The 13889-nt window shown below is 35.7% G+C and overlaps 3 protein-coding genes across 3 annotated transcripts; all 3 read right to left on the reverse strand.

The window, feature by feature from the left end:
- On the reverse strand, positions 2668-4954 carry LOC104717765. Its single transcript, XM_010435394.2, has 4 exons — positions 4766-4954; positions 3993-4150; positions 3614-3883; positions 2668-3422 (listed from the first exon to the last, which is right to left on the reverse strand). Exons 2-4 carry the CDS (start codon positions 4119-4121, stop codon positions 2790-2792), a joined length of 1032 nt encoding a protein of 343 aa, XP_010433696.1. The 5' UTR covers positions 4122-4150; positions 4766-4954; the 3' UTR covers positions 2668-2789.
- Positions 5932-7439, reverse strand: LOC104720128 (DNA polymerase epsilon catalytic subunit A-like). Its single transcript, XM_010438090.2, has 4 exons — positions 7298-7439; positions 7027-7215; positions 6601-6707; positions 5932-6294 (listed from the first exon to the last, which is right to left on the reverse strand). The coding sequence occupies exons 1-4, from the start codon at positions 7319-7321 to the stop codon at positions 6105-6107; spliced, it is 510 nt and encodes a 169-aa protein (XP_010436392.1). The 5' UTR covers positions 7322-7439; the 3' UTR covers positions 5932-6104.
- On the reverse strand, positions 8202-13416 carry LOC104720130 (pre-mRNA-splicing factor ATP-dependent RNA helicase DEAH1-like). The gene is made up of 17 exons (XM_019230679.1): positions 13341-13416; positions 12908-12994; positions 12689-12804; positions 11839-12607; positions 11731-11799; positions 11524-11592; positions 11119-11208; positions 10686-10772; positions 10467-10582; positions 10319-10385; positions 9188-10228; positions 9050-9112; positions 8818-8941; positions 8634-8734; positions 8505-8567; positions 8350-8422; positions 8202-8248 (listed from the first exon to the last, which is right to left on the reverse strand). Exons 4-17 carry the CDS (start codon positions 12445-12447, stop codon positions 8202-8204), a joined length of 2619 nt encoding a protein of 872 aa, XP_019086224.1. The 5' UTR covers positions 12448-12607; positions 12689-12804; positions 12908-12994; positions 13341-13416.

Raw genomic sequence — 13889 nt, forward strand, 5'->3', positions numbered from 1 at the left:
GATTTGATGAGATTCAAAGAGCTTATAATGGGTGATTTTAAAGGATTTTTAGAAAAAAATGGATTTCAAAACAAAAGAAAGAAACCACTATTCTCTTTAATTTCCAGTATCGTTAATCTCCTCCATTACCAATTTTTGCTTCTTCTTTCGTTCTTCTTCTTCGTTTTTCGTTCTTCTTACAAATGACCAGTGATCTGCAGCAAAGGAGTAAGGTGTATGCGATGATATCACCACATACATCTGTTCACCTCTCCTTTTCATCCTTTCACCATGCCTCTGCCTATTAAACAAATAACCATATAATACTTATCATTACCATCTCTCTCCTCAGTGTTCTTTTTTGGTCTACAAAACCGGAAAAACAAATTGAGAAATCATGTATTAGTAATTGTTAATCACTTCTCTAGAAAAGTACTTGTTATCTTACTTGTTAAAGAAAATGAAAGAGAGATAAGTAGATACGTTCGTGGGTGGTTTTGATCTGGATGAGATGCAGCTCTTGTCAAGTTCTACATATACTGACACTCGGCTACAGTTTTTTTTTGTAAAACAAATATTTTAAAATATCACCTCTAGAGATGAGATTTTATAAATTGGATTTCTAGTGTAAAAATGTATACACAATCTCCCAAAATCTTTCAAAATCATTGTTACAGGATTTGAAAGGAAAAAAAATTATGTTTTCAATAACAAGTTATTTTATATGATTTGTTAAAATTGTTGTTTGAATAACAGAGATTTTGAGTGATTTTGAATGACTTTATAAAAATGTCATTTTCAATAACACTAGATTTAGGAAGAGATTTTAAAATTCAAAGTTGAATAACATGTCATTTTAAACAAAATCCAAACTCTTCTAAAATCAATGTTTGAATACACCTTTATGAAATGTTACATAGGTTTTTATTGCTTAAGAGTAAAAGTAATCAAATACTGGATGGATTATTATCAAATCTCTATTATAATTTTCTTGAAGTTCTCATCAATTTTATGTACAGTAATTAAAGAAAATAATTTGATAGAATGTTGAATCTGTAACTATTAATTTGTGCAGATAAAATAAAGGGATATTATCTATACACACATATATATATATATAATTATTTTTAAGGTAGTACATATTCATATATTTTTCTTTCCCAATACAAATACTTTTTATGAATTTGGTGTTGGATTTACCCAAAACAGATAAAAATATTTTTTTTTGCAAATTTTGTTTAAGTGCTCAGTTATACATAAATTTTAATTTGTAAAACCTTAAATTAGGCTCTCTTGTTTTATCTTCTCTATGTAATATATATAGTATAATGATTTTAGCCAAATTCCTCACAAATCTCCAATGTGTAATGATATATAGTATACGTATGATAAACGCAATTCCTAACTATTTTTCTAATGTGCATGCATTAAGAGATTGATAACACATGACAAGGATTAACTAACTAGGCATGATGGCCAATCTGCAGCGAGTATAATTTAATGTATGTCAAAAAACGAATTTCACATGAAATCATTTTGATCATCCTATTAAACAAACAAGTCTAGTACATACACCCCTTTGTTCATCCTATTTTGAGTATTTTTCTTTACCCATGATACTATATATTTTTGTTATCATTATTTCACATCGTTAGTTTTCGGAAAAGAAACAAACTCAACTTTCTGAAAACAAAGGTTATACCATCATACCAAGGGGCACTTATCGGAAATTGTAAGAGCAAATCAAAATCATGTGATGTACATTCCAACCTTATTTGTTTTATTTCGAATCCCGACGCACCTCTTTAGTTTCTTGTACGACGCAATTACAATACTAGAAAAGAAATAACAAAAGTACACGTACATGCACTTATAAGAAAAACATGCAAGCATTGTATGACATATTCTTTGCTAATGCTAGGAGACTGCAAACGTTGCCGTATTCCAAATTTATATACAATTTTATATGCAAAATTTCCATTATTTTTTTTCCTGATTCTTTTTTATGTATGGTCATATCGGACTGTCGGAGTGGTCTGTTCGATAAGTATGCTTATGATTGATTAATGAGCCCTGGATGGCCATATTAGAGTGGTCTGTTCGATCACTATGCTTATGGTTAATGAGGTAATCCTTGAGCACTACTCCAGGAGTCCAGGTGTTTATAAAACATTTAATAAATATAGATAAATTACTTTATCCTAGAGCATGATAGTTGACGGTAATAGTGGTTATTCCATAACCATTTATCTTAGAACAAAAGCTTATTGACTTCGTAATTTCTCTCCTTCCCAGTGGCCTCCCTTTTTAATTTCTTAGACTAGTTCTGCACTTCTGCCAACTTTCAGAGTAGGTTTACCAATTTTGGAGTAGGTTTAGCAAGATGCAAGAGTGGACCCAAACCAGTGTTCACGAAACGCAATGTTTATTCACAAAACCATCAACCACTTTGAGTGACGTTTTACAATGTTTGGCAACTTTGTATTTGTGCTTTTCTTGCAATGCCATCAAGATCATGAGCAATATTGAACGACTCATTTGAACATCATTAACATTGTTCATATTTGAAAACCAATGTCACCTACGAGATTCATAAACACCAAAGCTAGCTAGATCAGTAACTCAATTTCCAACTTTTCTTTCCTTTTATTCAATCAAACAAGTCTTTTACATTTAAATACAATTAACAGTTTTAAAAATGGCTTTATTCTTGTTTTTTCTCAAACATTAAGAAACATTTTAAATACAATCGCCCAATTAAAAACAATTATATATGTATATATAAATCTTCGAAGATAACAAAATCTTGTTTAGCAGACAACAGTAGCTGCTCCGGAAGACACAGGACTTGCAACATCAAGCATCATGGGATTCCATTTCATCACCACTTTATCACCGCATCTTCCATCTGATGAAACTCCCGCAAATTGCATCTGATTTGCTTCAACAGAAGACGCATTTGGTACCTCCAACCTCAACTTCTTCTCAGCTAGCCTCCGCCTCTCTGCTCTTGACCCAATTACCTGTCCCAAAACTGATGCTGCTATCGTGAACACCATCGCTGTCTTAGGCATCAACACTGACTTCCTCAGTATTCCAATGAATGGAACCGCTGCGTGAAGTGCTACAAACCAAGATGCGGAATATTTTTCAGTGTGCTCTCTCCAAACCCCTAAAGGCACATTTAGCGCCATGCCTAGCATCCCAATCACTAGTACTTTGGCTGGTAAAGGTTGTGGGCGGAGGTTCTTGGCAAAAGGTGTTTTTGATATCGCTGCTCGAGCTGTGACTATTGCTTGAGGGCATTTGAATTTCATTCCTGGAGGAGGTTGCAGGATCTTTGCCACAAGCGGTGCCACACCGCTTACAGCTCGATATGATTTTGCAATTGGGCAGTTTCCTGTTTTAAGCCATTCGTCACCCATAGCTTCGTGGTCTCCTCCCTGAAAGAGAAACAACAAGTAAGCGGTGCTCTTAAGACAAAGACAAAAGATATAAATTTTGATCTTTTTAATCTCATAAGCCGTTCTTAAAAGCTTAACTATTTCCTTAGTCAGGTTTCTTCTTTAACTATATGCAAATCATTTTAAAGAGATACATGTAGAGCAAGAAGAAAACGTATAAAACGTTTTACCTTAGTTTTGGATGAGTCAGACTTGTTCTTTTGATTTTTAAACATGTCAGAAAATGCATCAAACCCAAAAGGCCCTCCAGGTCCAAAGGATGAGAGACTAATTGTTGCAGCCTTGGCAGCAAGTGGATGGAATACAGGGACAGGCTTCTCTGCTTCAGATCGAGCGGTGCCAGAGAGAGGGACAACTCCATCTTGGCCATGGAAAAGCCTAAATGCGGTATCAAAATTGGGACCATCTTCAAATATTGGTCCTTTCCCTGCTCCTCTAGCCTAAAAGGATATAGGCAAAACCAATAGAAACATATGTGATGAGAATTGGATGCGGTGCAAGAAATGTCAGATATATAGAGTTTGTGAACAACCCAGAAATTTGACTTACAGGCATGGGAAAAGGCAAGGAAGAGGAGAAGGAGAGATTAGTGGGCTCATTGATGTTCCTCAAGAATGGACATCTGAGAATGTCAAACTGAGAAGCCATGGGATTCTCTCCTCCAGTACAATGATCCATTCTTGTTGAGGTGAAAAAAGGACAAGAATCTAAAACAAACAAAGGAATCATAAAATAAGGAATCGAGATCAAAGCTATTGAAGCAAGGTAAGTAGCAAAAGAGAGGCAGAGAGGATGCTAGTGGAATGGGCCAGTAATAAATAGTATCGGATGCAAATTATATGGAGGAGAAATAGCTAAAGATGCTCAAACAACAACATCCTCCAATCCAAGCTTTGATATTTACCATTATACCAAAATGATATATATATATCAATCAAAAAGAAATCACATTTGAGTCAATCTAAGAAGAACTGAATTGAACCCAACAAAATTAAGAGGAATTGGAACAAACCCAAAACCCAAAACCCAAAACGAAAGCAATCGTGTGGAGGGAGAATCATTAAAAAAAAAAAACTCGGGGGATTTATAATTACAAAAAGAATTCCAAAAAATCAGTAGAGCAATGGAGGAGTCTAATAAGAGCAGAGCACTAGTGATCACAAAAGAGAGCTTAACGTACGAGTGTCTCTGTCTCTAAAAAACGACTAAAGCTTAATCAGATCTAAGCATGTACACAAAAAAAATCAATGCGAAGAAATCACAAACACAAGTTCTGGGCAAAAAGGGTTACAGAGAGAGAGAGAGAGAGAGAGAGAACTTACGGATAAAGAGAGGCGATGATTGAAAAGAGAAATGAGATTAATCGATGAGAAGGCGTGTGTGAGCAACGATACACAATTCAATTCCCTTTTGGAGAGAGAGAGAGGATTTTGTACAACAACAAAAAAAAAAAGGGTGGATGAGAGTGGGTTAGGTGGTAACGTGGAGAAGATGGCGTTTTGATTTTTAAGACTTATTTGGGTAGCTGTTGAGAGAATAATACTTTTGTATGTACCTGTTTGTTTCTTGCTTCTTCTTCTTCTTCTTCTTCTTCGTGCTCACCACGCGCTCATTCTCAGCACCACTACTTTGACAAATTGCAACCCCATTATTAATGCATTTTTAAAAATTAATGGGCCAATATACATACATGCCTTCTTTTGAATAATGCATTGACAATATACATACATGCCTTCTTTGTCAAACATTTTAGATTTTACTTTTCTACAAAAAAAAAAAAAAAAAANTCAGGCCACCGATTTCTCTCCCTCGTTCCGTCGTGTTTCCATCTTTGACCCCAACAAAAAAGATTCCGGTTTTTCATTGGTATGCAAAAATTGTCAAGATAGTTGACTTTTGGTCTAACTCTAAAGAGACGACTGTTTTAACATAATAAAATGTGCATATATTGTTTAATTTACGGAAGGCGGGTAACATTTCTAGTCGAATCACTGTTTTACGTAAACGTTACATGTATTGTATAAAAAGCTGGTTTTACAAGATCAAAAGTTTTCAATACTAATCTTTTTAACACATATATGCATATACTATAGTGGTGAATCATCTTTTGGAAATGTGAAAATTGAATAATTTTTGTTTTCTTTCTAAATAAATTCAATAAGACATTTGTTCATAATTTCTCAAGGAAGCTAGCCAACGTGGTGGAAGTGGAACATATTACATATAGTCAATGCATTATTATTACTTTTACGCCTTAACTAATTCCTTGAATGAAGGAACGAGAGAGAACAATTGCTTCTAGCAAAGGTTATCTTTATTTATTGCACTATTTATTTTACTCTTTAGACTAGGAAAGTCCACAGCTCAAACATACTTCTCGTATTCTTATACAATCATAATCCAAAATTCCAACAGCTATAACTATATATATATATATATATATATATGATATTTTTACGCTCCAGTTGCACAACCATGCACTAGCTGGTGCATTGTAAAATCCAAGAGGTGCATTCTTCTAGCATTTTGAACTTCTGGCGCTTTGCTATATCCAAGAAAATCTCCATCCTCTTGTGGAACTCTGACCCGCTCTCTTTGCATCTAAAGGAACCAGAACACTCACACTGCTCTGTCAAATGAGCGGCTTTCACCTGATTGCACCTAATGCACACTAGATCCTGCATGTGCTACATTCTCTCTCTCTCTCTGTCTCACCATCTGGAGAAGACTATTCTCCATCTGCTCTCTGTCATATATCTTCCCACATTGTGTATCCGCACATGACCATTCTTTCTCTGTTAATAGATCTGGGTCTCTGCATAAATCTAGGTCTCTGTAGGCATCACAGTTGCTGCAACAATAAAAACAGTATAATCAAAACTTGGTGTATACATTTTCAGCCGTCTTACTGCTTACTACTTCAAAAAAGTCAAGTATTAAAAAACACAATGTGGGTAGATATATGACAGAGCAGATGGTATATTCAGCCTTCGGAATATGACCAAGGTAGCCCTCTTTTCTCTGGGATTTGGGGGTCTAAGGCGTTTTTCTTTTCTTTTAGTGTTGCAAACAGATAGCAAAAACTAGAGGTATTAAAAAATACCAGAATGCTTCTTTGAATCACAAAAATTGAGCATTTCTTTTGGTCAAGTAATACCTGCAAGCTACATTAGGTAAGATGCAGGAGGGCCCAGGATCAAGAAATTCGGCTTCAGCAGCATACTCTTTTACCTTAATGTACTTCAACAGATTCTTTCTCATTACCTATAGAGAAGAGATTACGTCAGTAAGATTGTAGGTCTAGAGAACAAAATTTGAGAAGACATAGTTAACACCCATCTGAAACTATCCAACTTTTTAGGTAAACAGTTTCAAGAATCAGATTTCCGGAATGTAGACTGGTTTTGTGAATGAAATCATTTACAAAGAGGTTTTCTAATTATAAAGATTGAAAACTCTATATGAGAATTTTGAATTTTCATTTCCAAGATTAATCTATTCAGAGGACTTGTGAATACTCCATATGTTTATCAAATTGTACCAGTATCAGGTAAAATTGAAAAGGAATAGGTAGAGTACTTACCAGAACATCGTGCTGGACATTCTGGTCAAGAGCCAGAACACCAGAGATAACCTGTACAAATTCGAACGTGTAATCTCCTTTGGGAGTTTGACCAGAAAACCGAGATGCATCTGAAACGTTTATATCCTTCATGTGTGACATGATATCAATAACCTTCTTAAGAAGCCTCTCTGTGAAATAGGAATCAATCTGCATAAAATAAACAAAAAATTAATGAGATAATCTTTTGAGTGAACGAAAAGCAAAACAAAAGAAATGGCTTTAAGACTACCTGTTCTCTTAGATATTCTACCATCTGTGCCTCTAAACTCTCTGAACTGCCTTTTTTTTTTTTTTTCTCTAATGCAAATTTCCAGGGATGGAATATAAACTCGGCAACGATTATAGTGAAATCACTCTGCCAAGAAAGATGAAATGCATCAGTGTCCAAGAAAATAGTCTAACTGTTCCCACATTTACCGTAAATGTCGTGCAACACTCCATTTTTGTTCAATAGCCACTTCGTCAGGTGAACTTTCATCATCGGTAGCTTGGATATCAGTGTAGTTATACTAAAGGTTGAAAAAGAAATATCTTGATGAGAGGGTATAAATAAGGAAAAGCAAGATCAAGAAGTCTGATTAAACCAAAGCTAATGATGGAAGATGGGGCTTTAGTAGAGTTCAGTGCAGTTTGGAAATTATTTTTTAACCATCAAGGTGAAAGGACTTTACTCTGGTTTACTGGAACAACATGAATTGAGGTCCCATGGATTGTCACTTTTTCATTTCCTCTCTTTGAGGCTCAATTTTTATGTTCAGGGATTTGTAATTTTACAATTTACAACAAGGTTTGCCATGTTTAGCTATCAGATATTTAATTAACAATAGGTTTTATATTTACGTGCTTTTTCATCTAATAATTTTTGTTCACAGTTTAGAAACAAAAAAAATATTGGCTACTTGAAAATAAAATAAAAAGACAGTTGAAGAGAGGAAATTAAATCTTTTGGTGGTTGGTGTAAATTAATGACTAAAATAACCTTAAAAGTTAATCAGATCATGATGGTCATGTCGATCAAGGAGTATATATTTGGCCTGACGATGTAATTAGCATTAGAGACAACTTGTAAAATACTAAAAGATGAGTAGAGAAGCGGTGAATTCTTCTGGGACACAATGCAAAGTCACGTATCATTACGCTGGAGCTCGTCCGATTGCTTTCGGCAATTTTTTTGATGCACCTGAAACGTGTTAATAATAATGATATGATCAGATGGTTTTGGCCACCAAAATGCGCAAATGTGATTATCAAAAGGTATAATTAAACAAGAAAAACTTATACCATCTTCAACATCCTTGAGCTGATAGTAGTGAGGAGCTATCTCAACCAACCATTTTGGGTTTAGCTCAGTTACCTTCATTTTTAAATTTAGCTAAAAATTAGCATATGCAAAGAAAAGTGAGATCTTTCAAATTTCCAAGACGGCGCAAATTTACCTGTCGCATATATTCCTTAGAGGTAAGGACAAGCTCATGGTATACAACCCACCTTGGTAGAACCTAAAAGAAGGAACCCGATAAGAATCTATCAATAATTCACAATTAAGTAGGTTTTTGTGGACTTACTTGAGATAAGCCTGAGCTGGGATATATATGCACTGTCAAGGGATGCTTTGCAGTTCGGTATGATCCATTCTTCTCTAGCTTGGCAGTATATGGGAAAAAACCTGTTCAGATGAAAAACAACTTATTAGCAAACGAATTAGGTTTTAACTAAAACAAAGTTGAGTAAAGATGGTAACAAATTCACCTGCTACGATGGACTTCCTTACTAGATCCAAGTTGTTGATGTTAGTGCTGACTTTTATTTCTACTCTCTCGAGAAGTCCCTCTAATTGGTCACGAATGTCTCTGGCTCGTTTCATGCTCCGGACCTTTTCAAATATAACTCAAACCATGTCAAATGAATTTACATGACCACAAGGTCCACAACGCTGTTTTAAAAGACTAGACAATGGATGTTGGATGGTAAGAAAATATACCTGAATGTAGTTCTCGTAGCACCACTGAGTCGAGTAGTTTGTTTCCTTCCACGAACTATATACCTATGGAAATCAAAGAGAATATATAGTAAACAGAGTTTACAAGAAAAGCAATGTGAGAGATATACAAGTACAGACCTTTAGCAAAGCAATGTGATCTCCCACGTTTCCCGTGTGGAAATTCATCCTTGCATTGTCCGCATGAACTTGCTTGTCCTTGGGACGATAGAAGATAGAACTTCCCACAGACAACATAGCAGCAATAGAGATTATCTCATCAGAGCACATGTACTTCTCCGAAGCAACAATCATTTTGGACAACATAGGATCAAGGGGAAACTCAGCCATCTTTCTCCCAACTTTGGTCAGTTCACCTGATTTATTTAGGGCACCCAGAGCAAATAGTAGTTCCAAAGCCTTAACAAGAGCTTCAGCAGGTGGAGGGTCCATGAAGTCAAAGTTCAACAGATCATCAATTCCAAGACTCTTCAAACCAAGTACCACACTAGCAAGATTCGTCCTTTGTATCTCTGGCACCGTATTGTCCTCCATATCATTCTGGAAATTGAAAGCTGTGTACAGCCGAAAACACTTCCCTGGACCTGTTCTTCCAGCTCGGCCAGTTCGTTGCGTCGCCGAAGCCTTGGATATTGGAGTTACAAGCAAAGACTCCATACCATTTCTCGGGTTATAAGATTTGATCTTACAAAACCCTGGATCAACGACATACTTGATACCATTAATGGTAAGTGATGTTTCAGAGATATTTGTTGCTAGAACTACCTTACGAGCCCCTTCAGGTGTCGGTTCAAAAACCTTTGCTTGGATTTCGCTTGGAAGGTTCGCATAGATGGGGCATATTATGAGTTCCCGGATCTTTGTACCGAAACCTCTTATCTTGTTTTTCAACGTCTCTTCTACATTTTCAATTTCCTCTTGCCCGGGAAGGAAGACTAAAATATCTCCAAGTGGTTCATTTACATGTATCTGAAGAATAGTCACTAGTGCTGCATCCATATAATCAGCTTCAGGTGCAGTTACAAAGCTAATGTCAACCGGAAATCTTCTTCCTGGGAAGATAAAGATTGGAGCAGCGTCAAAATAATTAGAAAATTTCTCTGCATCCATTGTTGCACTGGATATCAATAACTTCAGCTCTGGTCGAAGCCGTGCCATATCCTGTTACGTGAAGAAATAATGCAATCATGATATAAGAAACAATCTGATACCACATAAGTAACAGTCTAACAGAGAAAATTTTCCACTTGCCTTGACTAATCCAAATAGTATGTCGGTTGACAGAGTTCTTTCATGCGCTTCATCGACAATAATGACGCTGGAAAGAATGGTAAACAGTTAGAAACGATGCATTATTTTATGTCCAATAATGTTTAAGTTTAGTAATGAATGTTTGTACCTATAACTCGCCAAATCCGGTTCTCCAAGTAGTTCACGCAAGAGCATTCCATCAGTCATATACTTCAGGACCGTTTTCTCTGAAGTACAATCCTCAAATCGAACAGAATATCCCACCTGTGAGCACAAACAAAGTTGTAACCTTGTAGACAATAATAGACGTAATCCAAAGTTGTAACCAACGGAAGATATCTGAAAATCAAAAGAAAAGTCAGCATACCTCGTGACCAAGTTTGACACCCATCTCATGAGCAACACGAGCAGCTACACTCATAGCTGCAATTCTCCGAGGCTGCGTACAACCAACCTGCAAAAAGATTATTCTGCGTTGCTTAATAAAGGGAAACTACTATGCTAATTAACAGTTCTATATGTTTCAAGCTATTCAACTCTAAAGGTCGTACATAAATTTTATATTTGCATCTAACCAAATACACCTCTAATATATTCGCATCTGATCAAACAGAAAACTTTTAGATAGAATTCATAAGCAGCTAAGATTGTTCACAACTAGCTAACAGCTCTCAAAGAAAGAAGATAGCACATACTAATTTCTACATGAATCCTACAATAAAGTTCAGTGTTAATGTGATCAATAGTATAGATGTATTTACATATATGGAAAATAATTCAGCTAAAATTGTAGGTTGTACCTTCCCATGCTTCGTGTAACCAGCTTCATGAAGATACTGTGGTATTTGTGTAGTCTTTCCTGAACCAGTATCCCCCACAATGACAAGAACCTGATAAGACAATGAGAGAAATGGAACTCAATTGTATGAAACAGACAAAAGTACAAACTGATCATTAGGAACATATAGTGATTTCATTGTGAAGAGTAGGAACAGTAGAATATGAGATGACTTTTGATTGGGGAGTTCTCTTATAATAATATTTTCTCCGCTAATATTGAACATTCAATTGCTATGTCAAATAAAACTGTAGTACATGAGTAATGGACTTTTCTTCATGCGATGATTTAGAAGAAATCCAATTTCCTGCAAAAGTTTAAACTAAGCAACCCAACAAAAAGGAAATGGTACAAAAGCAAGAATCACCTGATGATCTTCAATAGCCTTAAGCAGTTGATCACGATAAGAATAAATTGGCAGATTTTTTCTCTCCTCCTGATTCAGACAGATAAATGCAAATATATATACATTCATTTCTAGGAAAAACTTGTTCATAACATGCAAAGTCAGAAAATTAAATTGATTAAAGAGAATTAAGGGGATGAACACACACAAAAAGAAAAAGCTTAGCACCTGAAGTATCTCAAAAGCTGATTTTCCAGAAAAAGTTTGACCCGCTATTGGGACAATCTCGTTTTCATACTACATAAGAAAAAGTAAAAAATTGAGACACAGCTCGGCATATGATAGAAACNGCCGAAAACACTTCCCTGGACCTGTTCTTCCAGCTCGGCCAGTTCGTTGCGTCGCTGAAGCCTTGGATATTGGAGTTACAAGCAAAGACTCCATACCATTTCTTGGGTTATAAGATTTGATCTTACAAAACCCTGGATCAACGACATACTTGATACCATCAATGGTAAGTGATGTTTCAGCGATATTTGTTGCTAGAACTACCTTACGAGCCCCTTCAGGTGTCGGTTCAAAAACCTTTGCTTGGATTTCGCTTGGAAGGTTCGCATAGATGGGGCATATTATGAGTTCCCGGATCTTTGTACCGAAACCTCTTATCTTGTTTTTCAACGTCTCTTCTACATTTTCAATTTCCTCTTGCCCGGGAAGGAAGACTAAAATATCTCCAAGTGGTTCATTTACATGTATCTGAAGAATAGTCACTAGTGCTGCATCCATATAATCAGCTTCAGGTGCAGTTACAAAGCTAATGTCAACCGAAAATCTTCTTCCTGGGAAGATAAAGATTGGAGCAGCGTCAAAATAATTAGAAAATTTCTCTGCATCCATTGTTGCACTGGATATCAATAACTTCAGCTCTGGTCGAAGCCGTGCCATATCCTGTTACGTGAAGAAATAATGCAATCATGATATAAGAAACAATCTGATACCACATAAGTAACAGTCTAACAGAGAAAATTTTCCACTTGCCTTGACTAATCCAAATAGTATGTCGGTTGACAGAGTTCTTTCATGCGCTTCATCGACAATAATGACGCTGGAAAGAATGGTAAACAGTTAGAAACGATGCATTATTTTATGTCCAATAATGTTTAAGTTTAGTAATGAATGTTTGTACCTATAACTCGCCAAATCCGGTTCTCCAAGTAGTTCACGCAAGAGCATTCCATCAGTCATATACTTCAGGACCGTTTTCTCTGAAGTACAATCCTCAAATCGAACAGAATATCCCACCTGTGAGCACAAACAAAGTTGTAACCTTGTAGACAATAATAGACGTAATCCAAAGTTGTAACCAACGGAAGATATCTGAAAATCAAAAGAAAAGTCAGCATACCTCGTGACCAAGTTTGACACCCATCTCATGAGCAACACGAGCAGCTACACTCATAGCTGCAATTCTCCGAGGCTGCGTACAACCAACCTGCAAAAAGATTATTCTGCGTTGCTTAATAAAGGGAAACTACTATGCTAATTAACAGTTCTATATGTTTCAAGCTATTCAACTCTAAAGGTCGTACATAAATTTTATATTTGCATCTAACCAAATACACCTCTAATATATTCGCATCTGATCAAACAGAAAACTTTTAGATAGAATTCATAAGCAGCTAAGATTGTTCACAACTAGCTAACAGCTCTCAAAGAAAGAAGATAGCACATACTAATTTCTACATGAATCCTACAATAAAGTTCAGTGTTTATGTGATCAATAGTATAGATGTATTTACATATATGGCAAATAATTCAGCTAAAATTGTAGGTTGAACCTTCCCATGCTTCGTGTAACCAGCTTCATGAAGATACTATGGTATTTGTGTAGTCTTTCCTGAACCAGTATCCCCCACAATGACAAGAACCTGATTAAGACAATGAGAGAAATGGAACTCAATTGTATGAAACAGACAAAAGTACAAACTGATCTTTAGGAACATATAGTGATTTCATTGTGAAGAGTAGGAACAGTAGAATATGAGATGACTTTTGATTGGGAAGTTCTCTTATAATAATATTTTCTCCGCTAATATTGAACATTCAATTGCTATGTCAAATAAAATTGTAGTACATGAGTAATGGACTTTTCTTCATGCGATGATTTAGAAGAAATCCAATTTCCTGCAAAAGTTTAAACTAAGCAACCCAACAAAAAGGAAATGGTACAAAAGCAAGAATCACCTGGTGATCTTCAATAGCCTTAAGCAGTTGATCACGATAAGAATAAATTGGCAGATTTTTTCTCTCCTCCTGATTCAGACAGATAAATGCAAATATATATACATTCATTTCTAGGAAAAACTTGTTCATAACATGCAAAGTCA

The sequence above is a fragment of the Camelina sativa genome, chromosome 10, assembly GCF_000633955.1.
Source record: "Camelina sativa cultivar DH55 chromosome 10, Cs, whole genome shotgun sequence".
NCBI classification, from domain to species: domain Eukaryota; kingdom Viridiplantae; phylum Streptophyta; class Magnoliopsida; order Brassicales; family Brassicaceae; genus Camelina; species Camelina sativa.

Bases quoted from the DNA above. Each gene is read 5' to 3' on its own strand.
- LOC104720128 (XM_010438090.2), bottom strand. From the start codon at position 7,321: ATGGTAGAATATCTAAGAGAACAG. The intron at 6,708-7,026 runs GTAAGTACTCTA...TCTTCTCTATAG, and splicing joins ATGTCCAGCACGATGTTCTG to GTAATGAGAAAGAATCTGTT. The intron at 6,295-6,600 runs GTATTACTTGAC...TTATTGTTGCAG, and splicing joins TTACCTAATGTAGCTTGCAG to CAACTGTGATGCCTACAGAG.
- LOC104717765 (XM_010435394.2), bottom strand. From the start codon at position 4,121: ATGGATCATTGTACTGGAGGAGAGAATCCCATGGCTTCTCAGTTTGAC. The intron at 3,884-3,992 runs GTAAGTCAAATT...ATATCCTTTTAG, and splicing joins CCTTGCCTTTTCCCATGCCT to GCTAGAGGAGCAGGGAAAGG. The intron at 3,423-3,613 runs GTAAAACGTTTT...TTTCTCTTTCAG, and splicing joins CTGACTCATCCAAAACTAAG to GGAGGAGACCACGAAGCTAT.